Raw genomic sequence first — 22,890 nt, 5'->3', positions numbered from 1 at the left:
TGATGCTACCCAGATTTTTAAGACATGTTGCCTTGGCATGTGCTGACAGGTTTTTACCTGTCTGGCTGTGAACCCTTTTACAGCCATAGGTGGGAGTGCCTTGACTACGCCAGCACCCTTTGAAGGTTCCCCAGGATCTGGTGCTGGAGGCACCACACAGGGCAGCTCCCTCTTGGGCAGAGGGTTGCAGTAACTAGGTGGGCAGCACGGATGGATGGACAGATGGATGGATGGAGGACTAGGACTCCAGCACCTGTATGGGCTGTGCAGACACGGGCGCTGCACAGCTGCTCCACAACCCAAAGGCTCCAGGACTTCCCTCATCAAGTCTTTCTGTCCACATTGCCAAGGTAAGGGCTTGGCCCAAAATTTCCAGGTTTAAATTTTCATGGGTTTTCTGTCAGATCTTCAGTGTTTCACATATTCAAATGAGAAAAAGACAAGTGCCTGCCTTTCCACAAACACAGCAAATATGGCTATTACCCACCCTCCTCAACCCCAAATCTGTCTTCTCCCTATTTACACCAAAATCAGAGAGAAATGCTTAATGACAACCAAAATAACTCACAGCACTAAGGATGGGATAATTAAACACTGCAGATAGTTAACAGTCACAAGAAGAAAAATTGCAAAGCAAAGGGTATGTATTTGTCACATGATGAAACCAGCTGTAGAAGGTTTTTCTAGGACTTTTGAAACAGTTCCAGCACTTTTTCCTTTCCCCCCCCCCCCCAGAGTAGTAACATTTTTCTGTCACAAGCAAGTTAGTTGTTAAAAAATGCATAAAGACATGTCAATTCAAGCTGTGCCCAGGTGTTTCACATTCCCGCTCCCCCCAAAAAAAGAGTTTTCTTATGACTAAAGAACAAAAAGGAAGCAGCTAGAAATCTGTAATTGTTCCATTTATTAATACGTATATCACAAATACTCACAATATCAATGCATTCTCGTTGGCATGCTAGACAGAGGCATTATTAAAAAAGTCCTATTTTTTAAAAAGGTTTTAAACTTTTGCTTTTCCCCAAAAAAATATTTCATATGCCGGGGGTTTCTTTGTTATTTTTTTCTTTGCATGTGTATGTGTTTTTTATTTCAATTCGATTCAACAATGTATTTGGTGGCTGCAACCTCAATGCAAAAAGAAAGAAAAAGAAAGAACAGGAAAAACGTATGAAGGCCGCAGTACAGCACAGTTCAATTAGTTCATAACTACGTAATAAAAATAAAGGAAGCAAAATTTCTGCCTTCACAGTAAGCAACAACACAGCTTAATAACAGTATTACACAGGATCAGGTTCCAAGGCAAAATGCACTAGACAAAGCCTACTGGGATACGCACTAGGCATACAACACTGAGAAAGAATCAAAGATGTAGAACATCAGGAATAATGGTTCCCTTCAAGCACAACATTTTAACATTGTTTTCAAGTATCTTTATGTTATGTTACTTATTCCTTTGTTTTTGGGGAAGAGGGAGGGGGCAGGCGCAGGGAAGGGGGAAAGGATAAAAACCTTAGTAAAAGCAATAAACAAACCCAAGAAATTAAGATAAAACCAAAAGAATATATATTTCATATACCAGTTTATATGAACGTGTGCAACACTTATTAACCATGGTGAAAGGCTAATTATGCCCTCCAGTCACTACATGCACAGCCCAATCAATGCTGTTAATGAATTACCTTTGTTAACTTACGATGCAACTACTGTGTGACCAAGAACATACAGACAGTGCCGTCCTACGCCGAGCCATGGGGGTGGGTTCTGAGGCCGAGGGGACCCGGCTGCTCTCGGTGGCACCGTGGTACTTCACAGAATGGTAACACTACGCATGGGACAGTTCGGGAGGAGGGGTGCGAGTGTGCGCGCGCACGTGCTTGCTCGTGGGGGTGTGCGTGCGTGCGAGAGACAGTGTGTGCTATAACATTCATGTCAGTCTTTCTCCAGTTCTGCAGCTCCTGGTCTTCAGGCAGGCTCTGGACTTCACGCTTCTGAATGACTAGACAGCGGGGAAGATAAAAAAAACACAAGTGGGTTGCTTTCCTTGCTAACAGTACTCACAGCAGGTGTTCTGCCCTCTCTTTTCAAGAAAACTCAAATGACAAAACATTTCAACATTACGTTTTCCCCCTTCCCCCTACCCCCCCCGATTCAATATTGGGATGAAAATCTCAAGGACAAGAAGCCTGTTGGAAGACTTAATTCTCAATGAATATGCTGAGCATCTAAAACTTGCCCACTGTTTTCAGCAGAAGCAGCACAGCCACAAAACCATACCTAGGCTTATATAGTTTTACCACTTGGAAACCAGGAAAAGCTCACCTTGTTACACCATCTCGTATTGGTTAGCAGTAATAAACCGGGACAGACAGCATGCCAGCAGCATCCCAATCAACTGTTCAGGACAAGAATGGAGGCAAAATAGAATTTAAGCTAAATTATATCCATGCAGAGCAAAGGAGAGGTCATGCTAAACAATTATTTCATGTTCTGAAGTTATTATGCACAACGTATTTATGCTCTATTTTAAGAACCACTGACATCACAAAACCAGCATGAAAATCTCTCATCTTTGTCAGATCTTCTTTTTGATTTTTATCAGACTGTGTTTATTTGGCAGGCAGGATGCCTTTTTGGTATTTTTCAATCCTGTTGTCATTGCCTGGCCAACCCAGATGTGGATGGATAAATTGGCAGGACTATCAGCACACTACCGTCTGATTTTCACTTGGAAACTCCACCTGGGTCCCTTACCAGTACCCCAAAGAGCTTGTGGTCCCCTTAACTTTCTTAACAGTATGCCAGGGAAAAGTTTCCTAATGCCCCAGAGTGGTTATGCTTTCTTTACAAGTGATGCAGAACCACAGAAATGAGCACTATAAATCTGGAAATAAATTTTTAAAAAGTGTTTCACTATTCCCTTGGCTGTCACTCAGATTATTGAAAACAGATCCGAGATTTCCACTCGTCAATAAGCACTCTGTCTTTTCAACGTTTTGCCTATTGCACTTTCTTAGTGCTCCCTGCATATGCCAACAGTGTTAATATATTGTAAATAATTCAGCCTCGCTTTTCTCATTTGGATTGGTCAATTAATTAACTCCTGAGCATATCCAGACTATTACAACTCATCCCTGGCTAAGGAGGTGAGGCAAGAGTGCTGTGTGCTGATAGACCAGCCTTCCCTGGACCTGGTTCCAAGCAGGGGCTGTCACACCAGCTCCAGATGGCTTGCTGAGGGCGCCACCTGGCAAGGGGGATCAAATCTTTTGGCAGCAGATCATGACTAGATAACGACTGGGTGGCTGCTTGTCTGAAGTAGCTCCTTCTATTTCACTCATAGGATTGTGTGTCCTTTCCCCTAGACCAGGCAGTGCTCCCTGTTAACATGATCATCATCAAAGCATACATCTTCTCTACCAGCCAATTGCTTGTTTTGGGCTGGCACCAGGCCAGAGCAAGACCAAACCAGAGAAACTCCAATCCGGATAAACTGCTTCCTGCCTTTAAGATGTCACAGTCCTTGTCAGGCCATGCTTCATCTGCCAGAAATTTGCTCTGTCTCCTGTTTCTGTGTCCACCATAACTATTCTGAGGATCTCAAAGGGCACAGAGTAACTTTTAAAAGCAGGCTGAAACATCCTGTTCCCCACGTGCACCTCCTGATTTTGACCCCAATTATGACACTGCCTTGGTTATTACTAGACATGGGGCACAGGTAGCACCTTCTGACTAACCTCCAATAAAAAACAAAGCTACCAGGTTTAAAGGGCTGTATTTTTAGTTGCCAAAAGAGATGTGAGTGCTGAAAACCCTTTCTCAGGTTTGAAAATCTCACCTGGCACCAAGAAGACATTTTAGCCATCTTGTTGTCTTTTCTACTCAACTTCTCTAGGCAGGTGTTAAGGCCAGAAAAGGACCAGCAACAATGAGGATGCCAACATTGTCTGGCTGGGCTTTGGATTTCCATGCTTTAAATATTCCTGTCACTGGGAAGATGATTTGATCAATTTGGTGGTTTGAAAAGTGTTGCTGAAAACCAACTAACACAGGTTTACTTGGGGAGGCCTTGACACTCCTGCTGCTGATTGATGCAATGTTTCTTTAGCTCAGTTCCGTTTTGGGGAGTAAGATTTCTGGTTTGGGGAATGGTATGTATTTCTCCATGCTTTGTGGTAGCTTTTAACCTTTTCTCCCCTTCCTCATCTGGTCTCAGAAGTCACTTCTCTGCCTTATTGCATTTTTCTTTAAGATGAACTTTACAGTGTATTTAATCCAATTTATTTTCACTGAGCAAATTCTGGCCCAGACCAAAATCAATTCCTCTCTTATTCTACAATGGACAACAATGTATGCACATTCAAGTTTATTCATGTCTTTTTTAACACCTGTGCCATGAGGTACCCATTGTTTCCCATCACAAACACCCAGATTTCTGCTGCTAGTTCTCGATGACAATCTGCTGCTTGTATCATGTTTACAAAGGCAAAGATTCTGTAGCCTGTACAAATAGGAAGCCACAGGCTTTTCTTTCCACCTTCTGCAGTAGTAGACCTCCCCAGCTACCTTTAATTAGGGATTCTTCTGTTCTAGGTAGGCTGTAACTCCAATAATCAGTGTCTAACCCTTGTAGCATCTGCAGGTGTGTAACAATGTTTTGTTTTACTCAACTGGCTCCTGGGACCAATGGCAGGTTACTCATGAATGTATCTTTCTGATCTTTGGCCCACTTATTAATTATCTCTGAACTTTATGCTGGTTTAGGCATTTAAGTGGTTATAGTATTATAGTGGTTATAGTATAGTAAACATACTATTTAACTTCTGTACTTCAAAAATAGTGGCATGCATATTGAGCCATTGCATACATTTTATACAGCATTTTTAAGTATTATCAGGACATAGCAGGCTGTAATAAATATCTTAGGAGTACTTTGAACACATGCAAAAACATGTGTTTTCCAAGGTATGTAGACTTCCACATTTAACCACAGGAGCACCATCCCTCCTGTAGCCAAGAGGTGGTACTGTATTAAGCTGCTGAATTTTCCTCCTGGTGTTCTTTCATTACAGTCATAACTACAGTCCTCTGCATTTAAATCAGGTTAGAGGCTCCCAGACTGAACCACAAATGAGCACTCTCCAACCTGCCTTGCTCTCTGCATTTGGTCCATCACTTGCCTCTTCTGCTCTTCAGGCAGGGGGAAGCCCCTTATCCTTTTGTACAGCAGGTCCCTGCAGCTCCTTTGAAAAACTAGAAGGATCAGCATAAAAGGATTCCCACAAAGGAACAAGCTGCTAGGAGTTGCATTCATTTCCTTTCACTCACATTGTCTCTTGAATGCTCAATCTCAACTTTTATCCACTTACAATTTATTTTTTAGTTTTGATTTTCACATGCTAAGATGCCAGACTCAGTTCTGCATTTGCATTCTCTCTCTCTTTCCCTCTCTCTTCCCTGTTTCTCAAATCCAGGTTGTCTGGCCCTATTTTAGAAGACAGGGAATTTTCAATGTCACTTCTCTGAGTCAGTCTCCTGTGCCCTGGTATACCTCTGGCACAGTCCTATCTCCATAGTGAATCCACAGTGATTAGTCTTTCAAAGCAACCCACTCTTATATTGGATTTCACGTTACATATTGGATCCTGATATGGATCCCACTCCCTAAACCCTGTGTAAGGAGGTGCAAGTCTCAGCCTCAGGGAGGAGTTGTAGCAGACAGGGTAGATGATGTCTGCACCACAACTGCATCCACAGTCAGTGCTACTCACAATAATGTCAGTGGTAATGAGGGCAGGTGGATGTTTCACTGTAGAGTTGAACATGGGAATGTATCTTTAAATGATAGGAACCATGTATGCTCAACAACTGGTTTGGAGCATGTGGAGAGCAGCTGACTTCCAGTCCTTCAGCAGAAAGGGACTAATCTGCCCTTAACAGTGCATGGAGACTTCCCTGCTCAGGAAGTCTTTCCTGCAACCACAATCTATAAACCTCTCCAGACTGTGTCTCTCACATTCCTTAAGCCAATGGCTGCACTGTAGTTTTAGCCAGGCAAAACTCTTCATCATCTATGCAGTTTGCATAATTTTATTCTCTGTTGGGCACAACACAGCAATCATTTTTCTGCTCTGAAGAGCACCTGCTAAACTGAAATTATTCCAGCTGGAAGTCAGCATTGGCATCCGAGTCCAAAAACAATCAAATTTTATTTTATGGTTATTATTTTGAACCCAAGGAGCAGAGCAGACAAGGTCAGCAACACAGCAGTTTTTTATAAACTCTGACTCTGATAGAGAGGTCTGTGCCAGGCCTGTAAGATGTGCAATGCCATTACATCAAACTTTCCCTGTTTCTGGGCATCAGCACATTCCCTATGCTAGTCAACACCTAACAAATAATTTGAAGGAAAGACCCCTGAGTGTGCTTTACTGTAGAAGAGCAACATGATTTAATTTGTCTTTTATTTAGATTAAGCCTATCCTCAGAAGGAACAGTGAAACCTTGCCTACAGCTGGAGTACTGCCTGGCATTACTGCCAGCCATGGTTAACCTGGAATCAGTTTGTAAACATTGTCCCTAATTGGGTCCAGCAAAAGAGATTAGGCAGTAAATTATAACCAGGTGCCTTCTATTCTTCACATCCCAGGAGAGATGCATTTTTCTCCTCTGCATCCCCTCTCTTCTCCTTTCTACACACTTCCTGACACCACAAGGAGCTGGATGTGTACTCACAGTGCCAGAGCCCTGAACCTATACTGGGGAGTGACATCCCCACATGGCAGTGGAACATACAGTGCCACCAGCAGTCTGAGATGCCAGCACCACATCAAAACACACCTTGCTTTTCACTCAGAGCCACAGCAGCAAAGTGCCTTGCACCCCATGTTGCCTGCAGCCTGCTACGATACATCGATTAAAAGCTTTCAAGTAGTATTGGTCCTGACTGAGACATTTGCCCCAGCCACATATGAATTGTAAAATTCTACTCATCCCATTTTTCTTTTGGGTAGCTTTACATGAGGCATTTAAAAAGATGCTTTATAGCCTTCTGGTTGTCTAGAAATTGAACTGAAATATGAGCTCAGGGTACTATAGCAGTAATCCAGCCATAATCAAGGTTGGAGAAGAGTATCAAGACTGTGACCATTCAACAAGAACTAGAATAGCCTATTAAAAAAAATGAACTCCCCCTACTTTATGAACAAACAGCTCCAGACAGGTGGTTTTGTCGCTCTGGATCCTGAGAACCTGACATGCAGGCACATGCCCTGGGCAGCTGGTGTTGTGATGAACCAACATACGCCCACAAGAAACTGGCTGACAGACCAAGTCACGGGCTGTTCACATCTAATACCTTGGCTACAAGGCATCAGGTTTCCAGATATGCCAAGGGCAGGGCAGTCAGCTAGTTTGAGGCCAAATAGTTTTAGGGCTCCCTCAGCATGTGTATACATAGACCGAGAGGATGTGTGGCCATTTTCCCCATGGCATGGGAACAGTTATCCTGAATAACCTGGAGGCCATTATAACTGCTGAGCAAAACTTCAGAGATTTAACTAAAACACCTGGCAGCCAAGCACAGGCTGACCACATGGGGCAGCTGGGGCAAGAGACATCCATTAATTCACTTGCCCACCACTGGAAACAGCACTGGCAGATCACTTGTTTCCAGTGCAGCTCAGTGTAAACTTGCAGTGTGCAATCTAAATTCATGAGTTTTAAGGACACCTCAAATATTTTTCCCAGCACCTCATTTTTCCCAACCACTGGATAAACATAATAAATCCAACAGGTATATTAATATTTTCAGGGTTGCCTCAGGACCCAGGATTTTAATATTGTGTGAATGGAGTAAATAAAAGTTGCATGATAATTTTTGAAAGATGTACAGTGCACTGTCTACTATCCATGGAAAAAAAGCAGATTGCCTCTCAGGAAGGCATCATATACAACCCTGTGTGTTTTGCTGAACCATTCTGCAGAGTTCTGCATCCTCCATGTTTCACTCTCTCTCATTTTCTCATGTTTCCAGTAGAGTCTTTGCCATCACAAATTAAGTGATTAGTATAAAGAAGCATCTTGTTGAATGATACAAGTGTTTTCCTACACCTTCTTGATACCTTCTTGATCAGAAGTTTCTGAGCAGGCCTATACCTTCTCCAGCTTCTGTCTATGTAAAGGGAGCAGCAAACAGCTTCTGAGCTCCCCTGTCATTCCTCTCATGACAAATTCCTTCTGGTGCAGGATAGGAGTTGGTTTAATCTGATTTTGGCACATCTCTGTTCAGTGTTCAATGTTAAAGGGAAAATAAATAAATAAATAAATCTGGTCACCAAAATGAAGTGCTCCCTCCAGGCTCCAGGTCAGACCTGAAGGTACACTCTTGTTTTAATTCTAGACTCCTTTAAGAACAAATAAGAGTACTTAGAAGCCTATCCAAACAACAGATAAGCTATTTGTCTCCTTAGCTGTTTATGCTCCATTTAAGCCAATGTTTTATTGGGTTAACCTCTGTTTGACCCAGCGGAGGGACAAGTTGTTTTCCTTGAGCTAGTCATTAGCTCCACTGTAACTGATATTCCCAAGGAGAAACTTCATTTAAGTTGAAAAAAAGAAAATCAATGAACTGATGACCTCAGGACTAATGAGCATGCTGAGTTCAGTCCCTTTCCATAATTCTTCCTTCCTTGAAGTGCAGGTAAAGAAAGAGAGAGAGGGGAAGAAAAGGGGTGAAGGGGAGTGTCTGTGCACTTACCTGTGAGAACGCAATCCCAAAAGCCACTCCAGCTATGATTCCCATATTTGTCTCCATAAAACTGGTCACCAAGTCATAACAGCCCTGGAAAACAAACATTATCATTCCTTGTATCGACCTTCCCTGCCATTAATGCATACATACAAATTTCTCATTCAAAATGGACTCAGGCTAGACAATATTTCTGCTGTGATTTTCAACACTCTCCTCTTTTTATTTAATAGCAGTTCTGAGTGAATGATGAAAAGTGGTGGCAAAACAATTTCCTTTCAGAAAAAATGCATTTCAGTACTTTTAAAAGCTAAATGTGATGTTGTGCTCATTTTTATGGCTCTTATTAAAGGAAGTCAATTTGCATTGTTTTAAAAAACTATATATCTTTGACCTAAACAAAATCAGTAACGGTATACCAATGTTATAATACAATATAGATGTCAAAAATTAATAGATGATGCTGGTTTCCTAATATTCCAGATATTTAATGCAAGGGTCCCCTGAGGCATTCTGCTCGCCTTTATCTGTCAAGGGACTCCAGACAAGGCACTGAGTAGTATGTAACTTTAAAGCATATAACAAAGTTATCATGGATGTTGTATGAATTTTCTTGGTTCCTTTGCCCTTGGACATAAAATTCCCTGTCTTGCTCCCCAAACTCAATTTTCTCTCCCTAACTAAGATCCTGACTTCATCAACTGATTTGCTTCCTCATGTCTCAGTTCACAGCCTAGACTGGGGCCAGAAGATTCATATACATATCTGCCCTTCTCTCAGATAGACTTTTTTGAGGTGTTTGCCAAGTTCCTCTCCTTGCATATTTCATCGCTCAAAAAAGCATTTGAAGTTAGTTTTCCTAGTTTGTGGTGCCTGAATGAATCTAATCAAGTGACATGATACTTGAAGAAAAATGAAAGATGACATCTGTTTTTTCTTTCATTACTAACCCATCTGTCCACACAACTTGAAATCAACACTCAGCCCCTTTTGCCACACTTCCTCAAATGACCAACACTCGTCTGGCTTAAGGCCAGCCCTGACGTGTTTTATGTTTTATAACTTTATCCACTTTATTGTAAGTTGAAAAACACAGGAATTACAGTAAGTTCTCTTTCCCAGTTTGGACTCCTGTCCCATAAGAGAGAAGTGTCTCACCATTTCACATCCATCCACACACCTCTCATCTCTGCAAACATTGTAGGAACTCTTTACCATGACCTCAATGCAATAGGCACTTGTGAAAAAATAACAGCAAGAAGGGAAAACAATGTCCTTTATTTGAGACAGGCCATTTGTGAAATAAATTGTTTCATTTATTTAACTTCTTTTATAACAGGAGAAGATATTTAATCCTGAGAGTAATGAAGTGGTGAACCTGATGGTAGCTGAGGACCAGCACAGCTGTGATTCATTTCTGAAATGTGTAAGTGTACATATTAATCCTTAACTATATTTTACCACAGTGAGCAGTAAGTCTGATTCAAGCCTGTTTATTTAACCCATCAAGCAACTATAGCTGTGTGTGTTTTACATGTTATGCAATGAGATTAGATTTCTCAAGCAGTATTTTCCTTCTGTCTGACATGGCTTAATGTTCTCCCACCTCTTCTGTAATCTGTTCTATTGAAGTGCCTTCAAGAGATGCAACATCTAAATGCAATGGTAATTTGGGGAGACGAGATCTTGTTAACAAAACATGCAATGGGAGAGTTTTGATCACTCCTCCTTTGAAGACTGCTTTCCTATGTCACAATATGTTTACTGAAGTCCATTGTTTACATACGGCTTAATTGCTCAGCTCCTGCTGTGCTGAGTGAGAGTGTGAGCAGCACCCACGAGATGGACATGCAGTACAGAAATATGTGAAGCACTGTGTACCCACATCTGGGGGCTGATCCAGAGGACCGAAGTGACAGTTTAGCAATTATCTGGTCTTTCTTGACTCCATTTGTTCCTGTCTTAAGCCTTTAGAGAGTAGTTCTTGAAGTTTGTTGGCAAAGAATCGTGAAGATTAAAAGCACTATATGAACAGTAATTAGCTAATCCTAATGACAGCTCTTAAAAGTTAGGTATTAGTATCCTCTGAGATGAAGAAATGGAGAGCCTAAATAATTTACCCGAGATCACTGAGCAAGTTAGGGTCAGAATTGGCAAAGAAAACCCAGGAATGTTGTCTTTTAGTCTTGCAATTATGTAGTTAGTTTAATCCCCTTTGGTTTATTCATCATTAGTCCTCAGAAACTGATAGTAATTTGTTTAGCTCATAGAGAACTTGTCTTACTGATAGTTTTGCAAGATCCATCAAAAGATGTATTCCAAATATACTTGTCCATAGGCATGGTGAGAAGAGTCTTCTACAACACAGGCACTACATATTTTCCTTTTTCTCCAACACATATGGAGTAAAGGGCCTGTTTCCAAGATGAGCAAGGGGCTCAGAGGCGATGACACTTGCTTTCTAGCTGAAGTGAAAGGATAGGGCCACACAGCATTTCCTCCTACTTGCTTTTTATTCCTGTGACCCTTTCAGAAATATCCTGCTTTGCTCAAATGTCTGGGACAACTCCAAGATCTCACAACTGCTAAACAGAACCCTGTAACGTTTGGTTACAAATTGCTGTTTCAGAGAATGAGACAAAACCAAACTTCCAAACCTACAAACTTCCCCTAAGTAATTAACTCAAGTAATTACTTCAACTACTTCCTAACGAAGCAGCAGTTCTTTTCTGTCAGTTGACTTGTGCATTTCACAGGAGCACATGGAGCAAGCATGGCTGGAATAAGTTACTAGCCCTGGACTAGCACATTCATCCCTCATTCACTTCCTACAATTTAGCAGGCATCCTGTACCACCAGGAACTCACAAGTGGACGGGGTTTTACCTGTGCATGCAGAGCAAGCCTGAACTTTGCGAAAACACTAGATCAGAACTGGGAATGCAAATGGTGCCTGCTCAGTTATGCACTCAGGAAAGGTTCAGAGTACATGGCTGTCCCAAACTGAAAAGGTGGGACCTGCTGGTAGAATACCACTCACACCAGTAAGATTTCCTGCTGGGAAGATGAGTGGAAGTAGGGGCTCAGGGTGGGCTGCCCAGGAGGCACTCTGCCTACAGTAGATGTTGGCTGTACTGCACATGTCCTAGATCAACCCTGTCCTGCCTCTCACCTTACTTGCACTTCTACAAAAACATAAAGTTACTACAAGTTCACATACTGCAATTGAACAGAGTGCCTCACCCTCAATTCTCATGCAAGTTAATGAGATTACTCTGCTGGTGGTGATTGAGTTTCTTAAGCAGTGGACACCACTAATATTCCACATATGACTGCAACAAGTGGCTCTCATTAAAATATTGCAAAAAAGAAAGGCCTAGGGAAAAAGAATCCTCTAGTGCCACTTTCCAATACATGACAAAAAATGTTGTCTACTTGACTGGTTTTCAAAGATGTTTCAGGCTGTGCTCAGCCACCACTCCAAACTTGTGAGTCACAGGGGACTGAGGTGAAAAACACTGAAAGAGAAAAGAGAGAGGCATTTCCACATTTCGCCATTATCTAGTTAGGACTTCTACTTGTTTTTTTTTTAAAAATTACTCTGAAAATAAAAGCAGAAAAGAAAATATTCCTTAAGTCTGAGTAAGCTGTGCTGCAACTCAGCATGGTGATTCAGCAACAATATCATTCTTTTTACCAACAAACTGTTCTCTCTCTTGCAAATATCAAGTGAGAAAGAAAGAGTTGATGATGCACTAGCACTTGATGCAATGCCTTGAGTTGTTTTTCCACAGTACAGTGTCTACTATAGCTACTGCATTTTTTCTTTTTTATTCCTCCTCTTAGTGTTTTCTGTATTTTTATTCTCCAATTATTCTTTTTCTTCCTGTTTTCCCAACCCTACTCTGTCTTCCCAGCCTTCTTCAGGTAGCCTCAGGGAACGGGTTACTTTGCCTGTGCTATGCTTTCAGCAGCACATGTTCAGAGGTTTTAAGTCACAGTAAATGTACCCACCAACCACAATACTTACTGTCAATCACCCATGTTTTCTCTATTTGGGATGACAACTTGGCTCCAACACTGAAATTACTATTTGAACATAAGCAAGACTAAATCCTGTCCTTCTTCCATAAACCCACTGTGTCCAGCAGGAGTGAGCAGAGAAGTAGAGAGGTGCTGACTGACCTAACCATCATGGGCAATTGGGTCCATGTGTCATTTGTGGTCCTATGCCCGGCCAGTATTGCCTCTGTGCAGTACCTTTAACTCAACCTCTGCTTGAGGAAAGAACAAATTCCCTCCTCAACAGAAATGCTGCACCTGGGCATTTGAGAAAGGCCAGCTTAAAGAATATGAAAGCAAAGGGGTGAACAAAGCCCATCATTACCATCACTACAGCCCTATATGCACATTATCAACCAATGCAATGAGATGCAACTGTAAACAGCAATATTCTCCAGTGATGTACTGGATGGTGTCACAACAATTGCCTCTGACCCAATGTTACTGTTACCTTCTGGTTTACTTTAGTGGCAGCCACGGTCATGTTGCGCAGATCCTGAGTATTGCAGTCACTGGAGTTCATGCAACAGCTTGTAGGGATGCCGTGCTTGAAGAAGTAAGGGCTGGTGCTCCAGTTGGTGTAGCTCTGAATGCCACAGCAGCTCAGCTAGGAGGAATAAGAAGCAGATTTAAAACACACAAGCAAACAAAACAGAATTAAAACTAGTATAGAATAACCACTGCCCACTTAATCAGTTCATAATCAAAATAAAAACAGGGTGTCTCTAGTTTTGAGAAGCAGATACCATCCCTTGCCCTATTAATTATGAAAGTGTCAAGAAGGTCATGTCAGAATATGTGAGCAGATGAGCAACTTAAAGAAGGTATATTTTGAGCAGAGCTATTATTTATAACATTCAACAAAGGTTCAGCCATAAAGTCATCTTTTTTCAGCTGAAGGTCTGTTGTTAGGTTTTTTTAATTTGCTTGTTTTGTTGTTTTTTGTTTGAGTTTTTGGTTTTGGTTGGTTGGTTGGTTTGTTTGGGTTTTTTTTAGTTTGTGTGTGTGTATTTATTTGTTTCCGCTACTTATTTACTTGATGAAAGATGATGCTGGAATTTCAAACCCCCAAAGTATTACACAGAATTACATGTAACACATGGAGAGTCAAGCTAGTACAAACTGACAAGGTGAAGCCTCTCTAACTCACCAAAATAATTTGTAGGACAACTCACTGAGCCATGAATAGAAAGAGACCATATGTTCATAGAGTATATCTATGAAGTCATCTGAAAAACCCTAAGCTGGGAAGGATGTTCTGGTTTAGGTGCTAAGCTAGAAGACAGACACTCAAAAAGACATGGAGTATGTGCTGAATTTTCTGCATGGAAATGCAGTCCCTGTAAAAACAGAGCTATGAATGAAATGAACATTTTGTAATGAGAGAAACACTGAAGAATTGCTCAGAACTATTTATTTTGACCAACTCCAAGGAATCAGTTCAAAATACAGGTTAACATTAGGCAAACAGACAATTTGTCAGCAGAATATACTAACTTTAGAGGAGTGCAGTTATCTTCTAACGAGGTTAGAGGTGCAGTTTCAAACACATTCAGGGGCTCAAAGTAACAGTTGTAATTTCCAAAGATATAGAAGTCATCAATACAATTAGGTTGACATTTCAGCCATTCAGCAAGTTACACTCATAGGGAAAGCAAATTGGCTCACAGAATGTATTGTGAGCTGAAGGCATAGCTTCTTGCTATGCTACGGTTTCCAGTGGGAATTTAAATGTGAATTTTATCACTCTGTGTTGTAGTTGGTGGACTTGGTCCCTCAAAGGTGACATCTCCAACTGGTTTGGCCATGCTATGGCACATGTTCATGACCTGTGCCCTGATGGAAGGCAAGGCAACCCCCCATTGCCCTGCTACCACACCCTGTGGGTCTGAAAGGCTCTTTCAACTGCATCCCTCCAGAACAGCTTTCACTGCCAAGCTCAGCAGCACATTTGTACAATTGCTTTTCCTCTGGGGAAAACTACACTCAGTTTCTCTCCTTAACTCACAGGTCTCCTTTTCCAGCTTCCCACTGTAGTTGTGAAGAGAACTGCTGCAGTTTATCAGTGATATAGGATGATAGATAATGAAAGTCTGTCTCATGCAGCTCCAATTTACAACACTTCATAATTTTATTGACAGCTTCTTGTAAGAACAAGGTGTGTTCTTTAGTGATAAAACTGACCCCTAAACTTAATTCATGACCTGGGACCAACAGCAAGCAAGTGGGACAGGCCCTGCCTTTATCAGATAGATTTTCACTAAAATTTAGGCGCCTTGGACAAGCATAGCAGCTGAAATACTTTTTCTTTGGATCAGTTTTGCCAACCTCTAATTTTGCTTGCAAAATACAGCTTGCAGGTTGAGCCATCCACATTTCATGTTCTGTGATCAAACCTGAATGTATGCTTTGTCTCTACTAATTTTTAGTATCCAATTTCAGACTTACACTTTCCTGTACGTTATCCACTGCATGGCTCCGCTCATCATTCTTATTGTAATTCTGGATTGCTTCGGTGTATGTCCTAAGGAAAGTATCCTTGATCTATGGGGGCAAGGAAAAAGACATCCCACATGAGCAACAAAAAGCATAACATCTGAAGCAGCTTTTGCAGGAAGCAAATGTATTTCCAGACCTAACCAGGCACCCAAACCAGCCCTTTCTACTTGTTTTCAAGTGTATTTTCAGAGCTGGCAGAGCTCCCTCCATGCCCTTTGTCCAGTGGGGTCTATCAGACACAGAAACAAAACTACTCAAGCAAACTGATACATTTGAAAAAAAACCCCAAGCAAACATAACATTATTTAACCTATCAGAAAGATATCCTTTGATGCTTTTTCCCCCAACACTTTGTTCAAGCACTAGCAAGAGACTGTGTGCTCCTCCTTGTTCATGGATGCCTCGTGGGAGTGGAAGCTTGTAGAAATGCCTTGGGGATAGAAGCCAGTGGTATCAAAGGAAGACATAAATCCCTTGATCAGGTGACAGCCCTTGTCCCCAGCACCAAAGGCATTTGAGTAAGGAACAAGAGGTCCCTCATCTGGAGAAGGTCAGGCACATCACCGGGAATGGCACTTGGAGTGCATGGTAAAGGGCCTGAGAAGCCTCGTGGCTGTGACCTACACAAGAGACTGCCCCTCCCAAAAGGCAGCAGCAGCCTGACACTGAGGCTGCTGCAGGTTAGACCAGATGAAGTGGCAATCCTCAGCACATGGTGGTATTTCAGAATCAAATCAAAAACAATCCAACACAGGCAAGAGCAGACACCAGAAAAACATATAGCAATGGAAATCTCATGTCAAAAGGGGAGACTAGAAAACCAGTTAATACAAAGAGAAGAGATAAGGAGAGTCTCTGGGGTTGTTCTGGTTCAGCACTTGTGGCATGTAGGTCCATGGACTTAAAACCAGAGATCGACCTGATTACAGTGGATAAAGCAGAAGTTCTACTACAAATCTAGACCATCATGTTTTTTTAAAGCTTCTTCCTGTCCCAGTTTTAAACCTCCCTCTGCTTCTAATCTCTCCTGATTCTCAGGATAGAAACAAAATCCCATCCCACTCCTTCCCTGTCCCTGCCTGCCCCCCTGCCCCCCCCCCAAAAAAAAAAAAGGAAAAGATTTACAAAACGTGAAGTCTGGTCTGATGCAGAAATGCTCTCTGCCTTACATAAACCAGCACTTGCCTGGCTGAAGGAGCTACATTTAAGAAAAGTATTTAATCTCTCCTGCAGAGTTCAGTATATGTGAAAGAGTAAAGAAGATTGTACATGAGGGACACAGAAAACCTGATAGATCCAGAGTAAATCATCAGGCAGCTGAGGGCAAGAGCTTTGGCTAAATCCCTTCATTTGGAATAGCACCAGTTTTTAAGAGCTGTACATGTTATTGTTGCACATCAGCACATCCCTGGAGATGTGTTTGGAGGCGCCAAGCTCAGCGACCTACACATTCTCCACGCTCCAGAGAACTTCGCAGCTCCTGCCCAGGGAGGCACTGCCATATGCAAACTCAGCACATTTCAACCTACCTCATGGCGAAACACAAACCCTGAAATGCCAGCCACAAGCTCAGCCAGGAACACCAGGGACAAGAACATGGCATACTGAAAAGGCAAGAGGCATGAAAAGTCAGAGCATGACAGGCTTTTGTCTCAGAACAGATCACATTAAATTTAACTTCCCACTCTAGGCACCTCTCAAACTTGTTAAGAAACCAAAGGTCTTTTGAAGTAGACACATAGGTTGTTACCTGAATGTAATATACATTTTTACACACCTCACAACTGCAACATATTGCAAAATTACTGGCTTTTCTGATATTTCTGTTTCCACGTCTTAGCATTCTCATATAAATGAAAACACACTCACATGCCATAGATGAATCCAAGTCACTCAGGTTTTGATCTTGCAATAAGGAATACAAACAGGCCTTTCTTGTTTTCATGGGACTCTGCTAAGGCTTCCCCAGGTGTTTTGGTTCATGTTTGTCTATCGCACTGCTAGACTGGGATTTGCTCCCCCATCCCTGAAGTTTATCCAATGAATGAACCGAAACATTGACTTCACTGGAGATATTCTCACAATAATACTAGACATATGCTTCAAATATTTGGCTGAGCCAAGGTCTATGTTTAGCTTTAGGAGCAGCATTTGGATCAGGAGCTAAATAAACCTTGAAAACAGTGCTTTCAGTGTAGACACTCACCAACTATTAAAAATATATTTAAGCACAAATAAAGAAGGTAAAGGAAAAAATGCAAAGTGGAATGGTAAAATTTGAAGTTGGGCCTTAATCTTCTGGAGGAAAAATTACATTTTTGTACTCCACATGCTAGTAGGAGTTAATTAAAAGAGGAAATATTTTAAATTAAAATCAGCTCTAACAGGATTTAGCGGAATTTAGAGGTAAATTTAGTTTTACTGGAAGGCTACTGGGGAAGGGAGGCCAGCAGTGAAGGCAGGATTAAAAAAAGAAAATGTCTCCAATTAATGCAGCTGTCAAATCACTGTCTGTTCAGGAGAGAAAAACAGTTTAGAAATATTTCTTATGTGTACAATAAAAATAAACCCATGTGCTTGGAACAGCACATGCTACTGTTAGTGGCACACCTTTAAGAAAGTTATATGACTTATGAAGCAATTAGCAGAGCCTGATTTCCTATGGATTTGTATCATCATTCACCTTTATCCCTTTCCCATCTGGACTGCACTAACTCCAACAAGCCTCTACACATGCCCTGACAGCACATCACCAGCAAGAGACAGCAGCAGAGCACCTATGACAGTATCAGGTACTTGCCAATTGGCCACCAGCACACATCTGCTGATAGATCTGCAGCTGCTACCTCTCCCCTGCTCCTTCCCTGCCATCATTTGAGGAAATTAACTCTCTTCAAATTGTCATTTAAAAAAAAAACACGTTTAAAACTGGAGAAGAATCATACTGTCTCGTTGGGAAACCAGCCCCAAAACACTGTAGCAAAAGATGCACTTTCAAGGCCTTTTTCACTAGCTCAGTAGTACACAAGTACTATTTCCAATCTTTCTAGCCATTACACATGTAGGATTTTGCTTCTGAATATTCCTATAAACACAATTTATCATATAACTTTGTTTAACCTGCAGTTATTTTGCATTTTAAGGGAGGCTGGAAAACTCAGAACAGAGAAACTTGTACAAAGAGAGGTTAAAGTGGACCAAGTGATAACTGATGTACCTCTGCTCAGTGCACCTTTGAGCCCTTGCTGCTTTTGAGATGAGGCCAAACATACTATACAGCACTTTGTTTTCTAGGGTTGAATTGTTCTATCCTAGTGAAGATCAGGAAAAAAAGAAAGGCTGGTGTGCCTTTTTACGTGACTATTTTTTCCATAATTTCACATCAGAGTCTTAAACTGACCACTAAAAATATAGTTCAAAAGAATTTCACATTTATAATGCTTTGGGCATTTTAAAGATTGCAAATATACTTATTTATCTGGCTCACAGAGAAACAGAATGACTGTAGAACGACTTACAGAGCAATTCAGCAGCAGCATTCCACCCTGCTCCAAACAACACTTGGACCTATACACCATGTGGTAGCAAATTTCAGTAATACTCAATCAACAACTAGTTTTGGCAAAGATTTTTTCCCTCCTTTGTCTAAAAGGCACATATGTTAAACATTAAGATCAATAAAATTTAGCTTATGTGCCTAAAAAACAATATCAACATCTGGTGAAGCTGGGCAGGGGGTGGGGGAATTCCAATTCACCAACAAAACCTCTTCCCCTCTCAAGGTACTTTGGCATGCTCACCAGTTTCAGCATCCATGGGCTGCCACGACAAGTGGCAAAGCAGCCGAAAAGCCCGAATACAATGATTGTGGTACCCGTCCCGATGAGCACGTAGGGGGCATTGGTGGAGTTCTCAGCAATGAGAGAGATATATGTGCCAAGGGTGAGCTTGCCCCAGACGCCAACTGCAAGGAGGATAACGCCTGTGATCTGCAGAGAAAAATGAGAAAGATGTCAGGAGCTACCAGGGAAGGCATGCAAATTCAGTACATGTGATCCTGAAGAGATTCGTTGGTGCTGTTGTGTGGGCAGAAGGAAGACTCAGGACTTTTACTAACTCCAGAAGGATGAGCAGACAAAATTAAATTCCAGCATCTGAAGATGTTAAGACCGACACTGAAGGACAAACATCTAAGACTAATCACTGGAAAGCTGACAATCACCAAGGGAAGATGCAGTGAACCACCTGCAGGAGCAGGCTCTGTGCTCCTACAGCACATGGAGAGAGGTGTCCAATTCCACCACTCTTACCAAAAGGCAAAAACAACTGCTGTCACCTCATACCTCCTGAGTTTCACCACAAAAAGTGCCTGAACCACAAAAACCAGCTTCCTGATATCCTATCCTTCCTAGTGCCAAAGTTTCAGGAATATGAACATCCTTTGCAGTAGCTTTTTCTGGCAAGTGAGCCTTCCCCAGGCTACACAGCTGTGCCCCTGACACAGGCTGGGAGAATAGCAGTGGGCTCTGGGAGCACCCAGACTCTCACCCGAGAGGCACAAGCACAGGCTGCTGCTGTGTCACAGGGTAGCTGAGGCACACAAGCTCCCAGCACCAGCAGGGGACATGGGGGAAGTCTGTGGTGTGCCCTACGCTGACATTGAGCAGTGGCCACAACAGGAATAATGCCACACTGTCTGCTAGTCACCACCCAATGCTGTAACTCCTGCTTTGAGATTGTACAAAAGTAACTCATTCCCACTGCACAGCCAAAGGTGGGACACAAAGGACCAGTCCTGAGTGCCAGCTCTGCAAACGTTTCCTGAATTCCTCCTGACAAGATTCTTTTGTTCACTTTCCATGTTTTCACTTGGGAACATCTTTATACTGCTGTGAAAACTTTAAATTCAACATTATTACGCCAGGGTTGCTCTGCAGTTATTCTTGCAGGAGATCCTTGTTCAGAGTTATATTGCATCTAAAAACTCAAAGCTGAGTATGTTGTAAGATCTTTCAGCTACTTTTCGTACAGGTTGGTGTGAAATAATTCAGGCTAAAACTTCTTGAAGATAAAGGAGAACAGCTTTTTGACTTTCTTATCAAGGCTGCCTCAAAAAGGACTATGCAGGGTGCACTCCTGCCACTGCCTTCCCTCCTGCCTTTCCACCATCCTGCTGCTTGGCACTAGCAGGCAGAGGAGACCATCCTCTGCTCAACCTGTGTCTGCAGCAAGTGGGTATTGCTCTGGTGCAGAACTCCTACCTCCCTGGAGAGGGAACTGCATTCAGCAAAGCTGCTGAATAGTCAGTCACCTAAGGAAAATACTGGAGGAAGGATGATACAAAATAGGTGCTCTAAAGAAAGATACAGTGAGAGAGATGTAGAGAAAAGAAGAAATCACAAAAAAGGGAATAGAGAGAATAAACAAGAGGAGAGAAGACCAGGCAGATAAAAGCAAATTAACTTGTCCTCAGAGGGAGAAGATCCTTTATATATCAGAGAAAACAATCTCACCTGGCAATTTCCGCACTTCCCAGCTCATCCACCTCCCTCCTCCATGCCTCCCAGACCTTCCATGCAGGGAGGACATAACCACACCTGGCTCCCACTCAGAGTACACCAGAGTGCAGCACTTTCACAGAAACCCATCATGTCCCTCTGTCTCATTGAGCATCCTCTTCCCCCTGACTGGCACCAACATTTCTGTTGCATCTTTATGACAGGACTAGCAGAGACTTCTGCCCTCCTGCCCATGGTGGTAACAGGAACAAGTCCATCTCTAGTCCATCTCTCAGTGTAAATGTGTGAAAAGTGCTGATTCTTTGCTCTTGCCCCTCACCAACTAACAGCTGAATGTCTAAAAAATCACTGAGTAGCCTACCTACCCACAGACATCAAATGCACCCTCCAAGTCTGGTCCCATCCACACACAACACTGTTGGCAACTTTCTCCTTCTTGTCTCTAACAAAAGGTTTTTCAGAGGGTTTCAGATTAATCAGGAAAATCTGAAAGTAAGCTGCAGGGGACTGGGAAATCTGATGAACAACTTTTGGTTTCTCGCCTCCAGTTCCTCAAAGGGCTGGTTTCTGTGCCTGAGCTGTTGAAAGTTTTACCACTGTCCCCAGGGAGGCGTAAAAGCAGCCTTCACTGCCAAAATGAACAAGCAGCTTCACATATGAAAGACAGCTCAAACCTTGCAATAAAAAGCATTTTTAGTTGGCTCTTTGAAACAATTACTAACCCTTTACTATGAGCTTTAAAAGTTTGGTTTCCCCCTGTCTCAGGGGGAGCCTATTCAATTTATGGAAAACACAGATTTTGGAAAAAAGGAGGAAAGCTTCTCAGTGGTTTATTCCACTTCTGCTTCTTAATAGAGCTCTGATATACAGGGATTTAAAGAAATCCTTCAGTCTGTTGGGCGGTCTAAACCCCCAAGTGCAAGCTTGGCACTGTGCAGAGAGGATGGGATGTCTCCACAAAGTCCCGCTGCAGATGCACCTTGGGTTGCTGCAGCGCTGGCTGGAATTTTGCTTGTGAAGAGGAAAAACCAAAAAACTTCCCTACAAAACTTTTCATGTCCTTTATTTAGCAGAGCACAACCAGTGGTATGACTAATGCCTACCTCCATCCCAAGGCAAACCTTATTTCCGTATTTTCAAGACACACTTTCCATCCCAGTCTCTCTGTTCCATCACACAGTCAAGGAAATGATAAATGTACTGGGTCTCTGGTTTGGTTTGTTTTTAGATTTTGATTCGAAAGCAGGAGGGATATTGGCAGACAGACCAGGACAGTGCTGGCCTGAAAACAAGGCAGCAGAAACAGATGCTCCTCCTGACACTCACCTTCAGCACACATATCTTCCCCTTACTCTCTACCTATATCTCCTTCATTTGACATGAAATGATCACACCAGCCTAATTCTGTGACTTGTGGGTCAGGCCTAATAGGTACAAAAGCAGTGTGATGTGGGTCCATTTGCTTCTGAAAACTCTAAAAGAAAACTCGGAGCACCTCCTCCAATGCACAATCCCTCCTCAGTCCTCCCTATTCCTTTCCCATTGTAAAGTTTCCATTCAAACCATGATCATATAATTCAGTGGCAAAATGAAAAATTATTAGGAAATCACCAAGCAAAATAGTGGCAGATGGATAGATGGATGTGATCAATACAGCTTCTCCTGGAGACGTACAAAGTATGTCAGATATCCTGGCAGTCAGACGAGAGTGACTACCAACCTTTTGACTTCTAGAGTCAAAAAGCCCACAACTTTGTTTCCAAAAAGCAACTGCCAGAGGCATCCTGCCCAAATGCAAGGAGCTGCAGGAGAACCATCAGTAGCTGATCTATGGAGGGCTGGGACCCCCTTTCCCTCCCAGCTCCTGGGGGCGCAGAAATGTCAAAGCATCCCCTCTGAGCCTCAGCCCCATGTTATGCACTACCAGCTGTGAAAAGTGTGATGGGATAAAGACAGGTTTGGCTTCTACCATCTCTTTCAAGTATCTCTTTGTGGTGGCAGGATTAGTTAAACCCATGGAGCAACTTCAAGGGACTTGCAGCTGCTTTGGGAAGCTTTGCTT

The 22,890-nt window shown here is 42.3% G+C and overlaps 1 protein-coding gene and 1 long non-coding RNA gene across 5 annotated transcripts in view; one reads left to right on the top strand and one right to left on the bottom strand.

Annotated features, from left to right (window-relative positions):
* LOC139676448 (uncharacterized) overlaps positions 1 to 22,890 on the top strand; it is a 53,575-nt gene that overhangs the window by 18,532 nt on the left and 12,153 nt on the right. For 3 of the 4 annotated variants that reach the window (XR_011698657.1, XR_011698656.1, XR_011698654.1), the window contains exons 1-2: positions 137 to 350; positions 10,089 to 10,175. This is a non-coding gene — a long non-coding RNA (uncharacterized lncRNA). Of the gene's footprint in view, positions 1 to 136; positions 351 to 10,088; positions 10,176 to 22,890 lie in introns of those variants that run through there. The other variant, XR_011698658.1, reaches the window with a different exon arrangement.
* Positions 885 to 22,890, bottom strand: part of TSPAN7 (tetraspanin 7) — a 93,018-nt gene continuing 71,012 nt past the window's right edge. Inside the window, exons 2-8 of the mRNA XM_071565442.1 lie at positions 19,110 to 19,298; positions 16,839 to 16,913; positions 15,259 to 15,354; positions 13,262 to 13,417; positions 8,759 to 8,842; positions 2,323 to 2,395; positions 885 to 1,999 (exon numbers count right to left, since the gene is read on the bottom strand). Of these exons, the coding sequence (XP_071421543.1) occupies positions 2,327 to 2,395; positions 8,759 to 8,842; positions 13,262 to 13,417; positions 15,259 to 15,354; positions 16,839 to 16,913; positions 19,110 to 19,298 (669 nt within the window). The 3' untranslated portion in view covers positions 885 to 1,999; positions 2,323 to 2,326. The remainder of the gene's footprint in view (positions 2,000 to 2,322; positions 2,396 to 8,758; positions 8,843 to 13,261; positions 13,418 to 15,258; positions 15,355 to 16,838; positions 16,914 to 19,109; positions 19,299 to 22,890) is intronic.

This window comes from Pithys albifrons, chromosome 1 (genome assembly GCF_047495875.1).
Source record: "Pithys albifrons albifrons isolate INPA30051 chromosome 1, PitAlb_v1, whole genome shotgun sequence".
NCBI classification, from domain to species: domain Eukaryota; kingdom Metazoa; phylum Chordata; class Aves; order Passeriformes; family Thamnophilidae; genus Pithys; species Pithys albifrons.
This window is presented reverse-complemented; position numbering and strand designations above follow the sequence as displayed.